General features: G+C 66.3%; 5 protein-coding genes across 5 annotated transcripts; 1 reads left to right on the top strand and 4 right to left on the bottom strand.

Moving 5' to 3' along the window:
- Positions 1-51: 51 nt before the first annotated feature.
- EMIHUDRAFT_450161 (hypothetical protein) lies at positions 52-2,376 on the bottom strand (the record flags this gene model as incomplete). The annotated part of the gene is made up of 3 exons (XM_005779501.1): positions 52-473; positions 533-816; positions 2,329-2,376. The coding sequence occupies 3 exons, from the start codon at positions 2,374-2,376 to the stop codon at positions 227-229; spliced, it is 579 nt and encodes a 192-aa protein (XP_005779558.1). The 3' UTR covers positions 52-226.
- A 4,594-nt stretch (positions 2,377-6,970) lies between these two features.
- On the bottom strand, positions 6,971-11,791 carry EMIHUDRAFT_450160 (hypothetical protein; the record flags this gene model as incomplete). Its single annotated transcript, XM_005779500.1, has 11 exons — positions 6,971-7,306; positions 7,382-7,676; positions 7,711-8,118; positions 8,281-8,409; positions 8,533-9,102; positions 9,205-9,786; positions 9,859-10,124; positions 10,203-10,356; positions 10,433-10,564; positions 10,644-11,018; positions 11,306-11,791. 11 exons carry the CDS (start codon positions 11,789-11,791, stop codon positions 7,098-7,100), a joined length of 3,606 nt encoding a protein of 1,201 aa, XP_005779557.1. The 3' UTR covers positions 6,971-7,097.
- An 823-nt stretch (positions 11,792-12,614) lies between these two features.
- On the bottom strand, positions 12,615-13,569 carry EMIHUDRAFT_421304 (hypothetical protein). Its single transcript, XM_005779499.1, has 3 exons — positions 13,173-13,569; positions 13,034-13,099; positions 12,615-12,963 (listed from the first exon to the last, which is right to left on the bottom strand). The coding sequence occupies exons 1-3, from the start codon at positions 13,488-13,490 to the stop codon at positions 12,763-12,765; spliced, it is 585 nt and encodes a 194-aa protein (XP_005779556.1). The 5' UTR covers positions 13,491-13,569; the 3' UTR covers positions 12,615-12,762.
- A 1,416-nt stretch (positions 13,570-14,985) lies between these two features.
- Positions 14,986-16,117, top strand: EMIHUDRAFT_434957 (hypothetical protein). The gene has a single exon (XM_005779498.1). It carries the CDS (start codon positions 15,007-15,009, stop codon positions 15,976-15,978), a length of 972 nt encoding a protein of 323 aa, XP_005779555.1. The 5' UTR covers positions 14,986-15,006; the 3' UTR covers positions 15,979-16,117.
- Positions 16,118-16,271: 154 nt separating this feature from the next.
- EMIHUDRAFT_100297 (hypothetical protein) lies at positions 16,272-20,342 on the bottom strand (the record flags this gene model as incomplete). Its single annotated transcript, XM_005779497.1, has 1 exon — positions 16,272-20,342. One exon carries the CDS (start codon positions 20,340-20,342, stop codon positions 16,272-16,274), a length of 4,071 nt encoding a protein of 1,356 aa, XP_005779554.1.
- Between the last annotated feature and the right edge of the window lie 521 nt (positions 20,343-20,863).

The raw sequence follows: 20,863 nt of genomic DNA, 5'->3' as shown, positions 1-20,863 counted from the left end.
GGAGGTGGACGCTGGATCCAGAGAGGTGCGGAGACCGAGAGGCTCTTTTTTGGTACGTTGTCAAAAGGGAAGTGCTGCAGGCCAGACGAGGGGCACGCCCACACACGCACGCGTGTGGTCGCTGGCTACACAGTACACTAAGCCGTTGCGGTTGCACAGGGGCAACGGCAAGACCCCCTGCTGGGGGTTTGGCCCTCTCACTGAAACCCCCGTGCGGAACGAGAAGTCATCGCACCACCACCCTTGGCAGCACAAAGCCGCGCCAGATGTCCGCCAGCTCTGGAGCCGCTCCCTCGCGGCTGTCGAAACGCTCCTCGTCCCAAGCGATCAGGTAGCCCAGCCGCATCACCTCGACCGCCCGCTTGCGAGCCGCTGTTGGGAAGAGCTCGTGCGACTGCGGCGACCACTCCGCCGCCTTGAGGATGAGCCTGCCCACCTCCACCGCCTCGGCCGCTGGCTGCAGGTTGGCCGGCCTGAGGGAGGGCAGAAGCGTGGGGTATTCAAGAGAGGATCCGGCGAGTGGGGGAGAGACCATTGCAGTGCGCGCCTCAGTGCGAGTGCCTTGGCCTCGCCCGCCACGCGCACGCCGAAGCGGGCCGTCGAAGCGTTGGCGGAGACGACGACGCCGACCTTGCCGTTCATCGACGGCCGCGAGACAAGAGAGCGGATCTCGACTGTGGAACCGACGGCCGCAGCGGTCGGATCCGACTCGCTCCACGAGCAGAGGACGCGCGCCCGCTCGAGGGCAGAAGGCGCGCCGGCGAGCGGGTCGGCGTCGCCGCGCAGCAGCGCCCGCGCCCGCTCGACGGTGAGCGCCTGCGGAAGAGGGGCAATCCGCGTGAGGACAACGCGCTCACGCCTTCGGCCGCTAGTCTCGGGCACGCCTCGAGATGCCGGAGCGGCGTCCAGCCGCGGCTGGCGACCAGCCAGGCGGCGACGTCGGCGTGGCCGCGGCTGTTTGCGGCCTCCCCGGGCGTGCCGAAGGGCGTAGCGGCGCGGGAGGCGCTGTAGGAGGAGAGCAGCTTGGCGATCTCGAGGTGGCCGAAGTGGCACGCAGCGAACAGCGGCGTGGCGCCTTCCTCATCGGCCTGGTCGATCGCCGCGCCAGCCTCGAGCAGCAGCCGGGCGACCTCGAGGTGGCCGCCCTCGCACGCGATGGACAGCGGCGTGGCGCCATCCTGCTTGGCTTGGTCGATCGCCGCGCCAGCCTCGAGGAGTAGCCGAACGCATTCGAGGTTGCCCTTCTGGCTCGCGATGTACAGCGGAGTGGCGCCATTCTGATGGGCCTGGTTGACCGCCGCGCTGGCCTCGAGGAGCAGCCGGGCGATATCGAGGTGGCCCATCTGGCACGCAATGAGCAGCGGCGTGGCGCCGTCGTTGCAGGCTTGGTTGACCGCCGCGCCAGCCTCGAGGAGCAGCTGGGCGCACTCGAGGTGGCCGTTCTGGCACGCGATGAACAGCGGCGTGGTGCCGTCGTCCCTGGCTTGGTCGGTCGCCGCGCCGTCCTCGAGGAGCAGCCGGGCGCACTCGACGTGGTTGTTCTGGCACGCCATGTACAGCGGCGTGGTGCCGTCGTTGCAGGCTTGGTTGGCCGCCGCGCCAGCGTCGCGCAGCAGCTGGGCGCACTCGAAATGCCCCTCCTGGCACGCAACGTACAGCGGCGTGAAGACTTCAGCGTCTGCTTGGTTCACCGCCGCGCCAGCCTCGAGGAGCAGCCGAACGCAGCCGATCTTGCCAGTCAAGCTCGCAGCACTCAGCGGCGTGGTGCCGTCGTTCATCGCTTGGTCGATTGCCGCGCCAGCCTCGAGGAGCAGCCGGGCGACCTCGAGGTGGCCGGTCTGGCTCGCGATGATCAGCGGCGTGCAGCCTTCAGCGTCTGCATGAGCCACCGCCGCGCCAGCCTCGAGGAGCAGCTGGGCGCATTCGAGGTGGCCCTTCTGGCTCGCAATGAGCAGCGGCGTGGCGCCGTTCTCCTTGGCCTGGTCCATCGCCGCGCCAGCCTCGAGGAGCAGCCGGACGCAGTCGAGGTGGCCCTTATAGCATGCGACGAGCAGCGCGGAAGCGCCGCCGCCAGTCGTCGCCCCGACGCTCGCGCCGCCCTCGAGCAGCAGCCGCACCGCCTCGGCCTGCCCGTGACGAGCGGCCCAGGTCAGCAGCGTGTCCTGCCTCTCGGTGTCGTGCCGCGCGTCGAGCTGGGCCGCGAGCGACGTGCCGTGCGTCCGCCGCCCGGAGAGGAGGGCGCGCAGCGAGGCCAGGTCGCCCCGAGCCAGGTCGGCGAGGGGGCCGGGGCTGTCCGCGCCGCTCATTCGGCGCCAGAAAGAAGAAAACCCGCGGCACGCGACCCCGGATTTTGAAAATGCCATTTTCTTTTTTCATCGGGCAGTTCTGGCAGATCGTTTTCTTTTCTCGCGATGTCCACCACGCTGCGCCGCCGCTCGCGCCGCCTTGCCTCCGCCGCCACCGCCGCGAACTCGCCAGTCGCGCCGTCGCCCGCCCGCCTGCTCGACCTCCCCAGGGACCTCCTCGAGCGCGCCCTCTCTCGCTGCGACAGCCCCGTCGACATCGCTCGCGTCGCAGCCGTCTCGCTCCTCTTTCACGCCTCGCTCGCGGAGCAGGGCATCCGCTTGTGGGCGCAAGAGCGCGGCTTCGAGCTGCCGGCGCAGCCGGAGGACGAGGGCTGCGCCGTGCGGTGGCTGTGCTTCGCTGCGTTGCTTTGCGAGTCCAACCCGCCAGCGAGGGCGGTGGCGGGCCACCAGCACAACCTTTTCATCGACGGCGAGGGGCGGCTCTCGTCGTGCGGCAGTGCGGCAGGCTGTCCCGGGCCACTACTCGGTCACGGCGTGGGCGTACTGCGGCTCAACACGCCCACCCGCCTCCCGCCTGCGCTGGGCGGCGAGCGCGCCGTGAGTGTTTCGGCTGGGGCCGGGCACAGCCTTGCCCTCACCGCCGATGGCGCCGCCTGGAGCTGGGGCTTTGAAGGGTGGGGCCGGTTGGGCCACGGCGACCATCAGCCCCAGTGGCAGCCGAAGAAGATCGAGGCCTTTGCGGGGCAGCGCGTCGTTGCTGTGTCGGCGGGAACTCAGCACAGCCTCGCCCTCATTGCCGATGGCACTATCTGGAGCTGGGGCGATGGATACTTTTGCCAGTTGGGCCACGGCAACACGCAGGACCAGCTGCTGCCGAAGAGGATCGAGGCCTTTGCTGGCCAGCGCGTCGTCGCTGTGTCCGCGGGATGCGACCACAGCCTCGCCCTCACCGCCGACGGCGCTGTCTGGAGCTGGGGCCGTGACGGTTTTGGCAAGCTGGGCCACGGCAACCAGCAGCGCCAGCTGCTGCCCAAGAAGGTCGAGGCCTTTGCTGGGCGGCGCATCGTCGCTGTGTCGGCTGGAGAGAACCACAGCCTCGCCCTCACCGCTGACGGCGCGGTCTGGAGCTGGGGCGATGGAGGTGGGGGCCAGCTGGGCCACGGCGACGAGCAGCACCAGTATCTGCCCAAGAAGGTCGAGGCCTTTGCTGGCCAGCGCGTCGCCGCTGTGTCGGCAGGACGCAGCCACAGCATCGTCATCGCCGCCGACGGCGCCGTCTGGAGCTGGGGCTGCGGATACAACGGCCGGTTGGGCCACGGCGACGAGCAGCACCAGCTGCTGCCCAAGAAGGTCGAGGCCTTTGCTGGGCAGCGCGCCGTCGCTGTGTCCGCGGGATGCGAGCACAGCATCGCCCTCACTGCTGGCGGCGCCGTCTTCACGTGGGGCAAGGGCGACGAGTCTCTCCTAGGACACGGAGAGGACCTGTCGGACCAGCTGCTGCCCAAGAAGATCGAGGCGTGTGAGCCGGGGCAGTGAGGTCGGGGCTGCGGAGTGGCCGAGCTGGCAGTGGAAGAGGGTGCGGTTGGCGGCGCACCGAGCGAGGCGGCCTCGGGAGGGGGAGGGCTAGGCCACGGAGAGGACACACCTGTCGAACACCTGTGACGCAGCGCGGGCGGTGCAGAGAGCCTGCTGCCATTAAGACTGAACTCTTTTAAGTGTGAGGTCCGCGGACACGAGCGATTAAAAGTTAAAAACTTTCTTGTTCCACAGTGCTTCACACCAACCCTGCCACTCTTCACACCGGCTCACGCGACTAGTGCCGTGGATGCGAGGGCCTGCATGGATGCGCGTTCGTGCTTTAGCGTGTTCTTCGTATCATTCGCGAGGTACTGCCAGCGTAGCTTATCGAGCTCCGTCTTCTCGAGCTCCGCTCTTAGGTCCTCACTCTCCTCCCTGAGCTCTGTCTGCATGGAGTCGCGTTCGGCTTTCGTCTTCTCGAGCTCCGCTCTTAGGTCCTCACTCTCCTCCCTGAGCTCTGTCTGCATGGAGTCGCGTTCGGCTTTCGTCTTCTCGAGCTCCGCTCTTAGGTCCTCACTCTCCACCCTCAGCTCTGTCTGCATGGAGTCGCGTTCGGCTTTCGTCTTCTCGAGCTCCGCTCTTAGGTCCTCACTCTCCACCCTCAGCTCTGTCTGCATGGAGTCGCGTTCGGCTTTCGTCTTCTCGAGCTCCGCTCTTAGGTCCTCACTCTCCTTCCTGAGCTCTGTCTGCATGGAGTCGCGTTCGGCTTTCGTCTTCTCGAGCTCCGCTCTTAGGTCCTCACTCTCCTTCCTGAGCTCAGGAACAATGATACGAAGCGTGTCCCGCTCTTCCACCACATCCTCCATTGCCGCGTCAAGCTCGGCCTGCATGGACACGCGTTCTTCCGCCGCATGCTTCGTTGCCGCGTCAAGCTTGACCTGCATGGACACGCGTTCTTGCGCCGCGTCCTTCCTTGCCGTATCAAGCTTGGCCTGCATGGACACGCGTTCTTCCGCCGCATCCTTGCAAACCTGCGAATACGACCACAGGAAATACGAGGTTGCAAGCATAAAGAGGGTAAGCGGCGCGTGGAACAGGTTTGAGGTGGTGTCGATATTGAGAAGCATCGAGGCGAGCAGCCAGAAGGCAGCCAAGAAGGCAGCCATAGAAGAGCCAAACATGAGAGTCGGTGTGCACCCGCCACGAGGACGTCCAAATTCCTTAGCCAAAGGCCACGCAGCGATTGTCGGTAGGATAAGTCATGTACATGGCGCTAAGAGGTTACTTTTTTACCTAGATGGCGCTAAGAGGTTACTTTTTTACCCACCGGGCCCAAGTCATGCCCACAGTCTGTTGAGATCACTCGAGACCACGTCGAGAGAGATCTCTACACTCTCGCGCGAGAGAGATCCTCGAGGCGAGATCACGCACAGGTAAATCACGGCTACGTCGCTCAGAGGTAGAGGTAAAGGGCCCACGGCTGCCCAGAGGTAAAGGTAAGAGGGCCGCAGGCCCTCAGAGGTAGAGGTAACCTAGACCCCTCCTACCCGGCCCTCCGCGCTCCGGGCCGAGAGGGGGAGGGCTAGGCAGGCCACGGAGAGGACACACCTCGTGTCGAACCACAGCCGTGCAGCACTGCCCCGCCTCTTTTGAATCGTCCGTGCGCGCCCTTCAAAATTCTTGACTGACACGAGCGACGAGAGACAGGGTGCGGTGTCGTGTGTGTGCATTGCGCACGTTGAAACAGAAAAACGGGCGGGGTTTAGAAACTTACCTATTTCGATAAAGTGAGTTCAAAGTGAGTTTCCCGCGCACGACCACGAGTAGCGCGACCAGGCTCAGAGACCAGGCCGCACTCCAGCGCGACCCCACCGACGCTATCTCGCTCACCGCCATCAGTCGACACCGAGCTCTCGGCCTTGCACCCCGGAGCTACCGCGATCGGCCCCTCCACCCCCCTCTAGGCGGCGGGCGGCACAAATGGCACCTCGTTTGCCCAGATCTCCTCGTCTCCGCCCGGCCGGCCAAGAGGTGGTGGTGGTAGTGGTGGTGGTGTGGGTGGGTGGGTGGGGGGGTCGGGGGGTGGGGGAGCTGCCTCTTGCGGATAAGCTGCAGGGCGCCGCTCGTGTCGAGCATCACCTCGGCCGCCTCGGGGAAGGAGTTGTAGTTCTTGGTCGACATCGAGGAGCATTACGCGCCCGCGCCTGCGCGGTGGGGGCGGAAGCGGCGGGCTTGCGCACGAGGGGGTGGGGGCGAGGGCGGGGGCAGGCGGGGGCGGGGCAGGGGCGGGGCCAGGGCGTGGGCGGGTGGCGGGTGGCGGGGGCGGGTGGCGGGTGGCGGGGACGGGTGCTTGTGTGTGTGTGTGTGTGTGTGTGTGTGTGTGTGTGTGTGTGTGTGTGTGTGTGTGTGTGTGTGTGTGTGTGTGTGTGTGTGTGTGGTGGTGATGGTAGTGGTGGTTATGTGTGTGTGTGTGTGTGGAGGGGGGGGGGGGAGGGGGCACCCTCCACGACGACCAAGTCGCCGATGGACGCGTCCCCGCCCAAATGCCTCCGCGAGAGGGTCTCCGGCTCGTCGGGCGCGGGCGTGACGAGGTCTCCGGACTCGCAGCAGTGGCCGACGATGACATACTCTCCGCCGGCCGCCTGTGGGGCAGGCGTGTCCCGGACGTGTCTTGGGCATATCCTGGACAGGCAGCCAGGCGCGGCGTGCTCTCTCCGCCGGGCGCCTTGGTGGCCGAGTCGGCGGCAGGGTGGTGCACGAGCACGGCCGGGTGCTGCGCGGTGCGCGCCTCGTGCGGGAAGGGCTGAGAGGGTTCCGAGAGGGTTCGGAGAGGGCTGCGAGAGGGCTCTGAGAGGGCTACGAGATGGTTCGGAGGGGTTCCGAGAGGGTTCCGAGAGGGTTCAGAGAAGGTTTTGAGAAGAAGGTTTTGAGAAGGTTCAGAGAGGCTCGGAGTAACGGAGAGGGGTTCCGAGATGCGAGAAGGCGTGCGCGCCCCCGCCCCCCGCGTGCCGCGAGAGGGAGAGGGCTAGCCATAGGTGGGAGTTTTGCACGGGGCGGAAAAATACTTTGTCTTGTATATGACTAGCGCCGAAGCACAAAAATATGCCCCACCCCGCGCAGATCCCATTGTGTGCATTAGAACCTCTCTCTGCCACTCTGGTACAAAACTTACTATGCACACGCCGCAGCTCACACGCAGCGCAAGAGCGTCGGGGACCCCTGACAAAGCTCATGGACACAATGGTAACAGTCATGCCAGTACGGAGAGCGGCCTCAGACTCCCCGGTTGGGCGCCGGCCGCAGCGGCGATGCCCCAGGCGACCGATCGCCCCGCCGCAGTGGCTGGCTCTGGCCATCGCCCCGCTTCTTCTTGGCGGCGAATGACTCGGGAGCCTGCGCCCTCGGCCGCTTCGCGTCCTCGCCCGGCACAAAGAACTCCTTCACGCGCTCCGCGTCGAAGCCGATGTCAAAGCCCTCGACGCCTATGCGCATCGAGTTGTGCGTTGGTGGGGGACGCCCACGCAGGGGGGTGGACGCGGCGCCGAAAGTCTCGGCGCCGAGCAGGTGCTGCTGGTCGATGTAGCCGATGCCGGCGCGACTCGCCGCCTCGCGGTCGACAAAATCGTACCCCACGAGGAGGGTGTCCTCCGCCGCCACGCCCGCCCGCGCCGCCGCATCGAGCAGCATGCCCGGCTGCGGCTTGCACCAGCGCTCGCTCCACTCCTCCTCGACGCTGCCCGCGGGTAGCTCGCCGCCGTCGCCGCGAGGCGCCGCGCTGCCGGGCGCGCGGAAGGAGATGAGCACGTCGAGCCGCTCGCGCAGCGCCTCCTCCTCCACGCGGAGCTCGCTCGCCTGTGGGACACGGCACGGACGCGTCACGGGACACGGCCTCGAGCGCCGCCTCCGCGCCCGCGCGGAGCTCGCTCGCCAGCCGCGCGACGAGCGCCGCCACAACCTCGCGCACCTTTTGGACGGGGAGCAGCTCTGCCTCGCCGGGGCGGCGCTTCGAGACGAGGTGGCCGATGCTGCTGACGAGGGCGATGCGCGGCGCGTCGGTCCGCAGCACGCCCCGCTGGGGCGGCCCGTCCCCGTACTGCGAGAGCGGGTCGTACGGGTCCTGCAGCTCGCCGTCGGCAGAGACGGGGAGCTCGAGCAGCAGCGCGCGGAGGAAGGGGACGCACGCCGCGTAGAAGGCGTCGTTCCGCGCCGCGCCCCACAGCGACGCGCGCCGCTTCGCGACCGCCTCGCCCGCCGACCGGACGACCGAGACGTTGCACTGCTTCTTGAGCACCCCCTCGGGCTCGACGAGCAGCAGCTTGCAGCCGCGCGCGCGCACCCACGCCGCGGCGTGCGCGGCGCGCGTCGAGCGGCGCTCCTGCGCGCGCCGCCACCAGCTGGTGGGCGCGCCGCCGCCGTGCGTGCGCTGCTCCGAGGCGAGGCCGCTCAGCTTCTCCACCAGCGGCCCCGCACCCTCTCGCACCAGCGCGGCGAGCGCGGCGCCGCCGCGGCAAAAGAGCAGCCGCGTCTGCAGGTCGGCCGTCACAAGCACCAGCGCGGGCAACTCGCTCGCCGGCGCGACGCCGAACTCGAGCGCGAGGAGGTCGGCGTGCGAAGGCGTGCTTGGCGGCGCGCGCCCGCGCACGGGCGCCAGAGCGCCCGCCGCCTCGTCGGGCTGCAGGCAAAAGACGCCCCAGCACGCCGCCTCGACGTGCGAGCGGACGAGCGCCAGGGTCTGCAGCAGCGGGGTGTTGGTCGCGCCGCCGTCGCTGTCGGCGAAGAAGGCCAAGAGCACACCGGCGGGGCCGCGCCGATCGACCACGCGCACCGCCGGGCGGCGCTCCTCGGAGTCGCCGCCGCTCATGAGGTCGTAGTCGATCAGGTACGGGTCGTGCGAGCAGCCGCCAAAGGCGTCGGCCCCGGCGGCCTTGTAGCCGACGGTCTGGTAGACGGTGACGATCGGGTCGCCGATCGCCTTTGCGTCGCCCTCGCCGTACGAGAAGTCTCCGAGCCGGAGGGCCCTCACCTCTGCGCCGAGCGGCAGCGGCTCGCTCCGCATCGAGCTGCCCGACGCCTTGAGCAGCTCGTCCGTGGACGCCGTGCCGCCCCGCTTGAGGTGGCGCGCCCTCCTCCGCGCCGCGGAGCCGGGCTCGGGAGCCGAGGGGTAGGGGCGCGCCTCGGCCTCGACCTTGAGCAGCACGAGCTTGCGCACCTCGTCCAGCGGTATCGTCAGCAGCGTGGGCAGCAGCAGCCCGCCCAGGGGCGGGGGCAGCGTGGCCGCCTCCGGCAGCGCGACCACCGCACCTGTGGAGCCGGCGGCCTCGCCCCGCCCGAGGCCGGCGCCGCCTGCGCCGTCGCGCAGCCGCTCCCACTGCCTCCTCACCTCGCCCGTGACCTCGTCGACCGTCATGCGGTTGTCGCGCGAGTCCCACGCCCGCGAGTCGCGCCCGCGCAGGATGGCGAGGTAGCGGGAGGTGGAGAAGGGCTTGACCTCGGTCGGGTCGTACGGGGCCGCGGCGGTCACCCACGGCAGCGCAAAGGGGCGAGGCTCCGGCGGCAGCAGCAGCACGCCGACCTCGTACGACATGACGACAAACTCCTCGTCCTCGACCCCGCTCTCGTCGTCACTGCCGGTCGCGGCCTCCATCTTGCCCCACGCGGCGCCCGACAGGTTGTGGGATCCGGCGTACACCCACGCGCAGAGCGGCGCCACCTCGCGCTGCGGCCCTTCGCGCTGAAGGGGGCGGACGATGCCGGCGGCCATCTTGACGTGGTGGAGAGTGGCGGAGCGGCGCGGGTCGGCGGCGATATTGTGCGCCATGCACGCCTTGAGCTGCTGCGACTTGAACTCGGACGGGCCCGTCATGGTGTTCTTGCCGCCGCCGATGGTGAGCATCCCCTTGCCGCGCGCAAAGGCGGGCAGCGATGCCGTCAGAGACGGCCACACCAGCCGCGCCGCCGCGCCCTAGACGGAGGGCGGGGCGGGCTGCAAAGCGAGGGGCGGGGGGAGGGCGAGAGGACGACCTCGCGCCTTGACGTGCGGAGGCTTGTGCAGCCCCTCCAGGAAGGCTCCGCGGACAGCCATGCGCGGCGCCTGCTTGTAGTTTGGCCGCACGCCGAGCAGCGGCTGCAGGATGTCGTCGAGCTGCCCGAGCGACGAGCACGCGTACTCGACCGCTGTCGGCCGCTGCGCCACTGGCCGGTCGCTCAAGACCTTGAGGTGGCGCTGCAGCGCGCGGAGGCCGTAGCGTTCCGCCTCTGGGCCAGAGTAGCGGCCAGGAGCGGAGAAGATGAGGTGCGTGCCTACGGCGGTGAGCTACCAAAAGAGGGATGCGGGAGGGGAGGGGAGAGCGGTGCGCTGCCGTCCAACTCGAGGCGCACCCGCGGGCGGCGTGAGGTCGTAGCGGCTCAGCAGCGCCTCCCACTGGCGAAACAGCTCCGGCGCCGCTCTGCCGACGAGCCGCTCCACGAAGAAGAGGAGGTCGGCGCCAAAGCCGGCCGAGTCGGCTCGGCGCGCCTCGACGAGTCTCTCCGCCTAGGCGAGCCGCCGGCGGAGGTGAGGGGGGCGGCGCACGCTCGCTCTGTGCCCGCCGGGCTCGCCCCACACGCACCAGCTCCGCCTTCTCGCTGCAGCCGGCGGCGTCGACTCGCCGCTCCTTGAGCTCCGCCTTGAGCTGCGAGACGCCGAGCGCGCGAGCAGCCTCGACGGCGTCCTGCGCGCGCACAAAGTCGCACGCCCACACCTGTCCACACAGAGGGTGAGCCCGGAGGCGTGAAGAGAGGAGAGCAGCGGCAGCAGCAGGGTGAGCAGCACGCCCACACCTGGTTGTTGATCTTGGCATCGTACCGGCCGAGGTTGGCCGAGGAGATTGCGAGCCGCAGGAAGCCGCTGCCGCACGCGCCGCCCTCGCTGAACTCGAGCAGCCACATCTTTGGGTGCATCGTCCCGTGGTGCACGCGCGTCCGGTCGGCGGCGGCGGTGTCGTCGCTGAAGAAGGGCGGCAGCACGACGGAGAAGTTTGCGCGGACGGCGGCGTTGTGGACGGTGTACGTGTGCTCGTCGAGCCCGGCCGGCGTGCGGTGGTGGTCGTAGTTGTCCACCACCGTGACGCCTCGCCGCCTCGCCGCCGCGGGCGAGCCTGCGACCATCTCCGCCAGGAAGGAGTAGTCGGTGCCGTACGACGTGAAGAGCGCCGTCTGCGGAGGCGGGAGGGAGGGACGGTCGGTCGCTGCGGCACCAGGGGGCGGGCGTGACGGCGGAGGGCCGCCTGCAGCGCCGCCGGCCTCCACAGAAGCTCGTGCCGCGCAATCTCGGGCGGGCTCGCGCCGCCGCCGCTGCAGCCAGCGCCGCCGCCGCTGCAGCCAGCGCCGCCGCCGCTGCAACTAGCGCCGCCGCTGCTCTGCTCGGCGGCGGCGGCGGAGGAGGAGGCGGCGGCGGCGGCTGGCTCGCTCTCCTCTGGCCTGATGAGCGTGTTGAGGTAGACCGTGCGCCCGTCTAGCATCCGGTAGGGCCGCGCCTTGCCGAACGCCTCCGTCAACCCCTCGTCATCAGCGGTGAGCGCCAGCGGAGCGGTGCCCGACGCAGTCGAGGCTTCCGCCGCCGCCGGCGGAGGCTGACGGAGGAGCCTCAGCACCACCGCCGCATCCGGTTCCTCAGGCAGCGGAGATCGTCTGCTGGGCGCCTTCCCTCTGCTGAGAGCGATCTCGAACCCATCGCTGACGGTGGACGACTCGCCCCTCTGCAGCCACACCCACGGCGCGCCCGCACTGCCCCGGACGCCCGTCTCCGCGTGGCCGATCGAGGTGAGGAGCAGCTTCCCGTCTCCGTCTGGAGCGGGCGAGAGCGTCGCGTGCTCCCGTGAGACGCAACTCCTCATGTCGGGGTGAGACGCTCTGCCGAGAAGGACCGGCGAATCGACAGTCGGCGTCACGCAGCGCGGCGGCCTGGCGTCCGAGTGGAGCTGCCACATCGGACTCGGACAGGCCGCAGCCGCGAACAGTCGAGCGCGCGCCAATCGGATTTTCTTTATGCACCGCGGTCTCACCCACGGACTCACACCAGACTCACAGATGCAATTTTTGGGCCCCACGGCAGCTCTGGACGCCAGCCACCGTCTCTAAGGGGCTCCAACAGCTTCTTAAGATACATAAACGTCAACCTCATATGAGCGTCACATGAAACTTCTCATCGTTTCCAACGCAGATTGGACCGTCAAGCAAAAGATTTGCTACGTTCAATGCTTTACAGAGCAGACCGTCTCCGATGCAATGCAGCACCACCAGTGGTCGTCGTGGGAGAAGAACACGGACAACACGGATGAATGCAACGTTCAATGCTGGACGAAAGAGGACCTCGAAGGCAAAGTGTGGTTCGAGAAGAACAATGCTGAAACGGATTGCCACGTTCAATGCTTTCCAGAAGGGTTCATAATTGAATACCCTTCCGCCAAGTTCGAGAAGAACAACAAGTAAAGGCACACGGCACACCGACGACGAACATCGCGATTTGGTCAACGGCTACAACTGCATGTCCTTGCAGTGGTTGGCTACCAGATCGAGCCCGACTTGGCTCGCCGCCGCACACAGAACAGAAAGGCGCAGCGACGAGTCGTGGTGGGAGGGTGCTGCTCGTTGTGTGTGTGTGTGGGGGGGGGAGGGTGACGCGCACACACACCATCATGGTTTGTAGCGAGGAGCGGCGGCGGAGAGCGGCTCGCCGACAAGTTTGGCGGCCGTCCGTGTGTGGGACTTGTGTGAGTCTGGACCCCGCCACCCTTCGGTCTTTTGGAGGGAGAGAAAAAAGAAAAAAATATCATAGCGACTAGCACACCTCCAGAGTCCCGAGAAACCCCTAGGTATTACACAGGCAGGGACTGTGAGATGTCTGATGTGCACGCCCTGGAGCATTAAGACATACCCGAGCCCAGCACTCCTGGCCACATCACCGCCCAGGTTCGCTTTTTGGACTTCGGTCGGGGCTCATCCCACCCTCATCGATCCGCTCTCCCTCCTCGTTGAGCGGCTGGTACGGCGCCTGCCGGCCAGCCGTCGTCGGCAGTCCACCCTCAACCAGCCGCGGGGAGTAGGGGATATAGGGACGGAAGGCGGAGACGCTTCTCGTGAGACCGAGCGGCGTGCGCGCCTACACTTACGCCGGAGGCGTATCTGGCGGACTGGACGGGCGAGAGGCCTCTGTGGCACACCGCGAGCACCCGCGAGGCGGCGGCGGCGGCGACGACGAGCACGGCGATGCCGACGGCAAGTAGCAAGAGCAGCACCTGTGCGCAGAGAGGTTCGGTGGTTGCGGCTGGCGGGAGGAGAGAGGCGGGGAGCGGAGAGTGCGTTGTCGACCTGCGGCCGGGGAAGGAGAGGCCCCGCGTCGTCGCCACTGGCGTAAGGACGAGGAGGCGTCGACGAGCAGCAGAAGCGCTCGACGCCGCAGGGCTGCCAGACATCGACACCGCCGACACAACCCGGTGAGCCGGCGGCGTCCTGCGAGCAGCATCTCCCATCTGCGCCACAAAAGTCGCAGGGGCCCTCGATGAGGATGGCAGCCCTGCGTTTCCCGACAGGCGGCTCGCCAATGTATGGCAAGCGGCATGGTGAGCACTCCGGCCCGCCAACCGTGTCCTGCAGCGACGAGGACGCGGCGGCGAGCACGGCGAGCATCCCTTACACGGACAAGAGCAGCGACCACCAATAGACCCCGACGTGCACAGCTTTAGATTTCCGGCGCAGGCGCGCTCCGTGATTGGCGGCGCGAAGAGTGGCTGCTCGAATAGGGGGCGAGAAACGAGTTCGGGATGGGGACTCCAAGTGCGAGATGGGGTGAACTGCGATAAGGTTTTTGCTCGCTTTGCCTGGGAACCCGTGTTGCGTGACTGTCTCTCTGCGATTTCGGGCCCGGGGTTGTGCGTTTATGTGAACTGCTGACTTTATCGTCCCGCATCGGTTCGGCGTCGAGAGAGACGCACGTTTGTCGTTCGTGCACCTTTTTTTGTCCATTGTTCTCCACTGCCGTGGCGTGGCAGACGGTGAACGAGCTAGCGCGCGGGGAGAGCGGCATTGTGCACGGAGCTTAAGTGCATTGGCAAGCTTTGAGGTCCGTCTGGCTGGTGGACCTGCTGTGGCCAAACCCGCCCCTCCACATGGACATGCAGCTCGCACCATGACTCGACACCGGGCCCGCTCAGCTAGGTCGTGGCGGCGTGTGTGAAGGATGCGCGGCCAAGCTGCTGGCTCTGCTACAGTCGGTTGCGGGCATTAAGAAAGCAGGATCCCGCGGCACGGCACGCCGCCGTTTCTAAGCCTTTCCACCCCACCCCACCCACCCCACGCCGTGGTTTCTTAGCTTCGGCCGGCACCCCAGGTCAGCCGGGATCTAGGATTTTTTAACGGTAAACGACAACATAAGGAAGCGCCGTGGACCGATGTCGCAAGTCCGCAGTCTGCCACCCACTTGGGATGACAGGAAGACGCACACACCTCCATCCACACCGCCCAGAACAACCGCAGACTTGGGCAAAATGACAAGCAAGTGCGCGCGCCGCAGGCGAAGAGAAAATTTGAGCGGGGCTCCTGTTCACACTCGTGTGTGGGCCCTTTCTTGGGTGATAGTGCTAGAACGCGCCAGTCCGCACCTGTCGTCGAGCCTGTCTGCTGTGACAACCTGTGAGAGTGTGAGTTGATTTTGTTAAATTCTCGGGGCCGCGCCTGCGGCGCGCCGTGGTTTCTTAGACTTTTGCGGAAATCGCTTGGTAGGGTTTCTTAATGCGACGTTTTCTTAATGCCCGCACGCAACCGACTGTAGACTGTAGTCTGCTACAGCGGCGCGAGAAGCAGGCAGCGGCACGAGACCCGGTCGGTCGAGTCTGGCCGTTCTCTCGACGCCAGCCAGCGAGACTGACGGCCTGTGGCCGGCTGGTGGGCGGAGAGCAGCCAGGAGGACTCCAGAGTAGCCAGCAACATAATACATTAAGCAACGGCGCAACGGGAGAGCGCACAGCGAGCGAACACAGCTGATAAAGGGCGTGATGTGGTTTAACGGAGTCGCTTAGGCGGCTCCGGTGGTGTGCCGATGTGTGTGCTAGTGTGCGCCAGTCCACGCCCTTGACGTGACGGAGTTGAATTCTTCTTTCGAGCACGAGCTCCGCATTATATTGAGCAAGGCCACCTCGCCTGGCAGATGAACCCGCTCCCAAGCTGCCACAGTGTGCATGAGTTCGGCGTCGAGACGCTCCGCCTCGGCTTTGTCGCCTGCTCCGCCGACTGCCACGCCGCCTCCTTTACCGATGCGGCGTTGGCGTGCCACGCTCTCTTCCACGCCTTCAAGGTGTGGAGCTATGGCCGGACCGGCGGCGGCTCGGTGATGCACTGGGCGGCGTTCGCAGCGCTACTGAGCAACGGCCTGTGGTCCACCTGCGGCGCGGTGCTGTGGCTACAGCCCGGCGGCAGCCGCGCGCCGCCGTTCGAGACGCTCTTCCGACTGAACGGCGGCGCACAGGCACTGCTCGTTGGCTCGTGGTGGTGCGTCCTCGCCGGGATGCTCGGCGGCCTCGCCTCGGTGCCGCGCGTGCTCCCGGCGGTCCTGTACGCCGTCGGCGCCGCCCATGCCCTCGCTTTCGCGTTGCGCAACCTCGAGGCCTCGTTTGAGTCGTACGTGCTGTGCGGCGGGGCAAACGTGACCCCGCCCCTCTCGTCGATCTGGCTGCTCCTGGTGCTCCTCTGCCGGCGCCACGAGCTGCTCTCTCGCTGGCTGCGCCGCGGCGAGGACGCCCACCCTCTCCTCGTTGGCGCGCTGTCGGGGCTCGTCTTTTGGTTTGGAAACTCGGGCCTGCTGATGGGAGCCGAGACCGGGCTCACCTACTGGACGCACGCCGCCCTCGAGGCGCTCTGTCGCGCGGCGGGGCTGCTGCCCGAGGGCGCGCGTCTCTGGCAGGGCGCCTTCGAGGAGATGGCTTGCTTCCACCTGTTTGGACTCCTCGGCAACGAGATGCTCTTCCGAGTCTACCGCTGGCTGGCGGCCGCCGAGGTCGATGCGATCAGGCGGGCGGCGACGCCCACGAGGGTCTGCAATCGGAACGGAAAGGCACGCGCCCGGTCCATCGGGCCGTGGCTGACCGAGGCTCTGCATGCCGGAAGCAGAAAGCAGGAGTAGCCGACATGTGCCGACGATGTCGGAGAGAGTCAGAGCCACGACGAGTCGTACCAGCACATGATCATGAACATGAGCATGTGTCATGTGACGGATTGCAGTGGCACCCTCAGTATTTGACAGAAAATTTTAGTCACCGGCGACGCGTGTTGTACCAAACAAAAGGGTTTCGATTCCTTCGTCGATTGACGATTGTGCCGCGCGCCGCGCGCTCGGCTTGCGTCTCTGTGCCCCATAGGGAAGGGAGCCGGAGGTCGGAGATCGGAGTCATCGCACGTGAGGAGCGCGCCCGCGCATCACCGCCCCAGGGCGGTCGAGATAAAGAAGGTGGGCGCCAGCAGGCCAGCCGGCGCGTCTGCGAAAGCACGAGCCTTCGCCATGACGTAGACGGCGTACGTCCCTGGCTGGTAGACTGCCCAGGCGCCAATCAAGGAAGGGCCAAAGGCGGCCGGGGGAGGCATCATGTCCCCACCCCCCATGCCGGGAAACGCCATCAGACACTCAGCAGCTGCGCTGCGGCCCACGATGGCTGAGAACCCCTCTGGCGGTGCGAGGTGAACATGCTGCAGCTCATCGGCACCCATCCGCGCAACGATGGCGTGCGCGCCGACAGTAAGATAGGTCTCGAGCATCCCACTCAGGTTCATCCCACCCGCGCGCTGAACAAACACGTTCAAGCCGACACACGCGAATCCACTGTCAGGGATCACCACGATCGTCGCTGTGCCATTCCCGCTGCCAATGCCGCCGCCGCCGCCGTCTTCGAAGAGCGTCGTCGCGAGCTTGCATGCCTGCTGCTCTTCGGCAGCACCCGCGGCGTCGCAGGCTGCGAGTGCACTTCGAAGCTCGGAGATGCCTGCATCGGAGAGAAGCCCGGCACTCAGCTGCGCGCCCCAGCAAGAGGCGCCCTCAGCTTTGCAGCCGGATTGCAGCGCCGCTGTGATGGGCAGCCCACCAACGACCTCGTCTGCGTCTCGCCCACCCAGCGGCAGCGTTCCAACGATGTGCCGCTCACTGTAGTCAGTCGGGGGAATCGGGCGCGTCGAACCCGGGCGCAACGCGAGCGGCTCTGTCCGTGCCTCCCCCTCCACCAGCATTTCCCTTCCTGGCTGAGGGTCGATGTGGACGGACTTCTCCGATACACACATGTCGACTGTGCGTGCGTCAGCGCGAACGCCAAAATTGAACAGAAATCGCGCTCTCACGGCAGCCGACTCGTTCCCAGGAGGAAGGCGCAGCTGAAATGGGAAGCGCTCTTCCTCCCCAGCGAGCTCTTCTGGCGGGTGGACGTGCCACGCGGCTTGCAGGTCGGTCGCGACGGCAGAGATGTGGATCCTGCGCCCGTGCATCTCGCCGAGATCTGACCAGCGCAGCGGCTTCCACAGCGTGCCCGCATTTGAGACATCGCGAAACCAGAGCTGTGCGCTCAGGGACGCGACACCGTCGGCAACACCAGTGACAGTCGCCTCAGCCTGGTTCATGGCTGTGTGGAAACCTCGGTTGATGCCCAAGCCTTGCGTCCACACAGGCTCCTGCAGCGCGTCACCGACTGGCAAGACGAGGGCTTGCACCCCGGCGTGCGACCCCTTTAGAAACTCGGCTGGTGAGAGCACCCTTGCCTCAGAGTCGCCGCCGTCTGCGCCCGAGCAGAGCAGCCTCACCGGGTCGACGCACCGCGCCCGCCGCGAAAAGTCAAACAGCTGGACAGGGTTGCTCTCAAAGAACTCGGTCGACGGCGGCAGCCCCATCTCCTGCGTGATGTCGCGCACCATCTGGTGCAGCTTCTGCACGTCAACGTTGTCCGTCGCCAGACAGGCCTGGCCTGAGGCGTATCCCCGCTTGAAGACCCCCATCTCGAGCAGCCCCTTCTGCTGGCTCGCCCGCCGCATCTGAGCAATGATCTCATCCGGGATGGCCGCACGGTCCTCTGGCTTCATGCGATCGAGGTGGGAGTCCGTGCCGTCCTTGTGGTGGTTCTTCTTGCTGACCACGAGCGCGAAGAAGTGCGTCTCACCCTTTAGGTACTCGATGAACTCCGCCTGGATGGGGCAGTTGCTGAGCGGCCAGTCCGAACCAAGACAGAAATGGACCTGCGAGCGCATGTTGCGCTCCTTGAGGTCGTTCGGATTGTACTTGAGGTTGGCCACTAGCCCAAAGACGGGCTTGAAAAGCTCCACCGACTTGGAAAACCCGAGCCGTCGTGTCGAGTCGCTCCACCCGCCCTCGGCGATGATGTACGCGTCAAACTTGACCGGCGGGAGCCCGGTTGCTTTGTCGCCACCGCCTCCCGCTGCAGACCCGTTCACGTAAGCCATGTCGACGTCCCAGGTCTCCACGCTGGCCGTCTCCTTGCCTCCGTAGTCCTTTGCCTTTTGGAACTCGAGCGCCGTGCCCTCTGTGCCACCCTGCTCCTTTGGCGCCGTCTCGGAGCTCTCCCGCTCGGCCGACCGCTTGGCTTGCGCGTCCGTCTCAGCCGCACGCCGGTGCTTGACGTACGGCCGAAACTTGGCGCTCCACTTGCTTGCCTCGTCGCAGGGAGGCACAAGCCCACAAATCTCCTTGCCATAGTGCACGGCGCCTCCAAAGAGCAGAAATGTCTTGAGCAGGCAGACCTGAATCTGGCGCGTGCCGAGCACCTTTTGGTTGCCCGTCGGCTTCAGGTCGGGGAAGTAAGACTTTGCGCCGAGCGCGAGCATGTCGCTCATCGTCTCGTCCCAGAAGGTCAGGATGTTGGCACGAGAAAAGTTGGGTCGCTTCTCTATCACCGTCACGCGGAAGCCCAGCAGCGCGAGTTCCACAGCAGCGCGCAGCCCGACGGGCCCTGCCCCGCACACGAGAATCTCATTGACGCCGAAACTGTTGTCGGCGCTCTTGGTCGCCGCCGTCTCCTCGGCCGCAGCCATTGCAGCCTCGTTGTCGGGCTTGGCCACGCCGCGAAGCCGCGCCACCACCTTCTGCGCGCGGATCATGCTTCCGTGAAGGTCATTGAGCAGCTTCTTCTGCTTGAACATGAGCCCCGCTTGCTCGAGCGCCGGCTTGAGGGCGAGGAAGAGCTGCAGGCCCTGCCCCCGCAGGGCAGCCAGCCCTAGCTTGTCGAGCAAAAGGTCGAGCGCAAAGGCGGTGTCGGCTGCGGTCTGCACTGTGCAAAATACCTCCCACAGCTCGGGGGTGGTCGTGTCGAGCGAAAGCCTCGCTTCCAAGTCTGCTGACACGCCTGCGGAATAGGTGTCAGTACCGATCGACGCAGCTGGAGCAGAGCCAAGGCCCGTGGCGCTGCTCTTCTTCATGAAGGTTGCCATGCGGCTGAGGAGTGCGGTCTGGTGCTTGGGCGGCCCAAAGTTGTGGCCATAGTCGTGGGGCTCGAAGACGCAGTTGCCGGTCTGCGCAAACAGCTTCCGGCTCTCCTCGAAGTGAATGACCGCGTCCTTCCTCCCGTGCACGAACATGATCGGGATCGTCTTGTTGGCTCTCAGCACCTCAAGATGCGCCACATCCTTGCCCTGCCGCTCCCACGCTTCGTAGGCCAGAGCGCCAACGGCGCACTGTGACTCGCCCATGTATCCTGCATCCCACGACCGGCCTGCCATCTCTTCGTACACCGCCTTGTCAAAGTCGGGGACGACTATCTCGAGCAGCTTGCTGCGCCACGTTACGTACTCATCCCGCGTGGCGCGCCTCGAGCCCCACGGCGGCTTTCCGTTTTCGCCGTACAGCTCCGCCGCCTTCATCTTGTCGTAGAACTCCTCAGCGCCCGCTGAGAAAGCGGCCATCATCAAGCCGAGCTTGCTGGCAGCGGAGCCACAGCTCACCACCGAGAGCACCCGCTCCGGGTGGAGCGTCGCCGCGAGCCGCGCCAGCATCCCTCCCTGCGAAAGCCCGACAAAATGAGCCTGGTGAATGCCGAGTTCGTCGAGGACCGAGAAGGCATCTTCGGCATACGCATCAAAGTCGGGAAGCTGGTTGGAGATGATGGGATTAAGTGGGGCCGGACGAAGCTTTTGCGCGTAGTTGCGGAGGCCACCTGCGCTCTCGTCCTCCGCCTTAGCTTTCGGCGGCGCCACACCGACCACCCGCTCCATCTCCTGGACGGGCGTGGTGCCTGCTGCGGAAAAGGCGGTTGCCCAGCAGTCTCGCGGTTCGCTCCCGCCAGTGCCGCGCAGGTCGTACATGACCACGAAGAAGGGCCCGACGGCTGCCAGCTCTCGCGCCATGTACAGATTCTCCTCCTTCGTCGCGCCACCTCCAGGCGGAATGACAACAGCCGGATTGGCGCGAGAACCTTCCGTCAGGTAGCTGATCTTGAAAGCACGGCTGGTGTTGTTTGCCCCGACCCGCGCCACGTCCAGCCCGCCAAGGAGCGTCTCCATCGCCGACGGCTGTCGTTGCTGTCTCTCCCCTCTCGACTGTCTGTGGTTGTCCGTCTCAATAGATCTTCTGTTTTTGCGTGAAGTCGCGAGGACGCGCGAGTGGCTGGCCGGTCTTTTGTTTTGTTTCCGGCATAGAAAGAAAAAAAGAAAATGCGGCACGGGCACGCCGCAATTAAGATACCTTCTCCTGGAAAAGTTATTTAGGGACACCCCGGTTTCGGATATCGGCGAACGATTGGACGGTGCCACCAAATGAGTGAGCCAAATGGAGCCCTATGATGTGGGACCACGTGGCTAGGTGGACACTAAAGTGCCATTTTGGCGCCAAATCTTGGAGCGAAATGACACGTGGCCATGGCGGGAGAGTGGTGTGACTGCGCCGCTCGCCAGCGCTGCTGTTGAGCGCCAGCTGCTGCTCCCTTCAGCCAGACGGCCTGCGCAGCACGACCGCTGGCCTTCCTCCTGCGAGCGCGCCGAGGCGCGCGTCTGGGCAAGCAGTGCGTCTCATCCTCCGTCATCGC

Source organism: Emiliania huxleyi (genome assembly GCF_000372725.1).
Source record: "Emiliania huxleyi CCMP1516 unplaced genomic scaffold EMIHUscaffold_23, whole genome shotgun sequence".
In the NCBI taxonomy this organism is placed as follows: domain Eukaryota; phylum Haptophyta; order Isochrysidales; family Noelaerhabdaceae; genus Emiliania; species Emiliania huxleyi.
The sequence above is the reverse complement of the archived record's forward strand: the minus strand, read 5'-3'. Positions and strand labels throughout refer to the sequence as shown.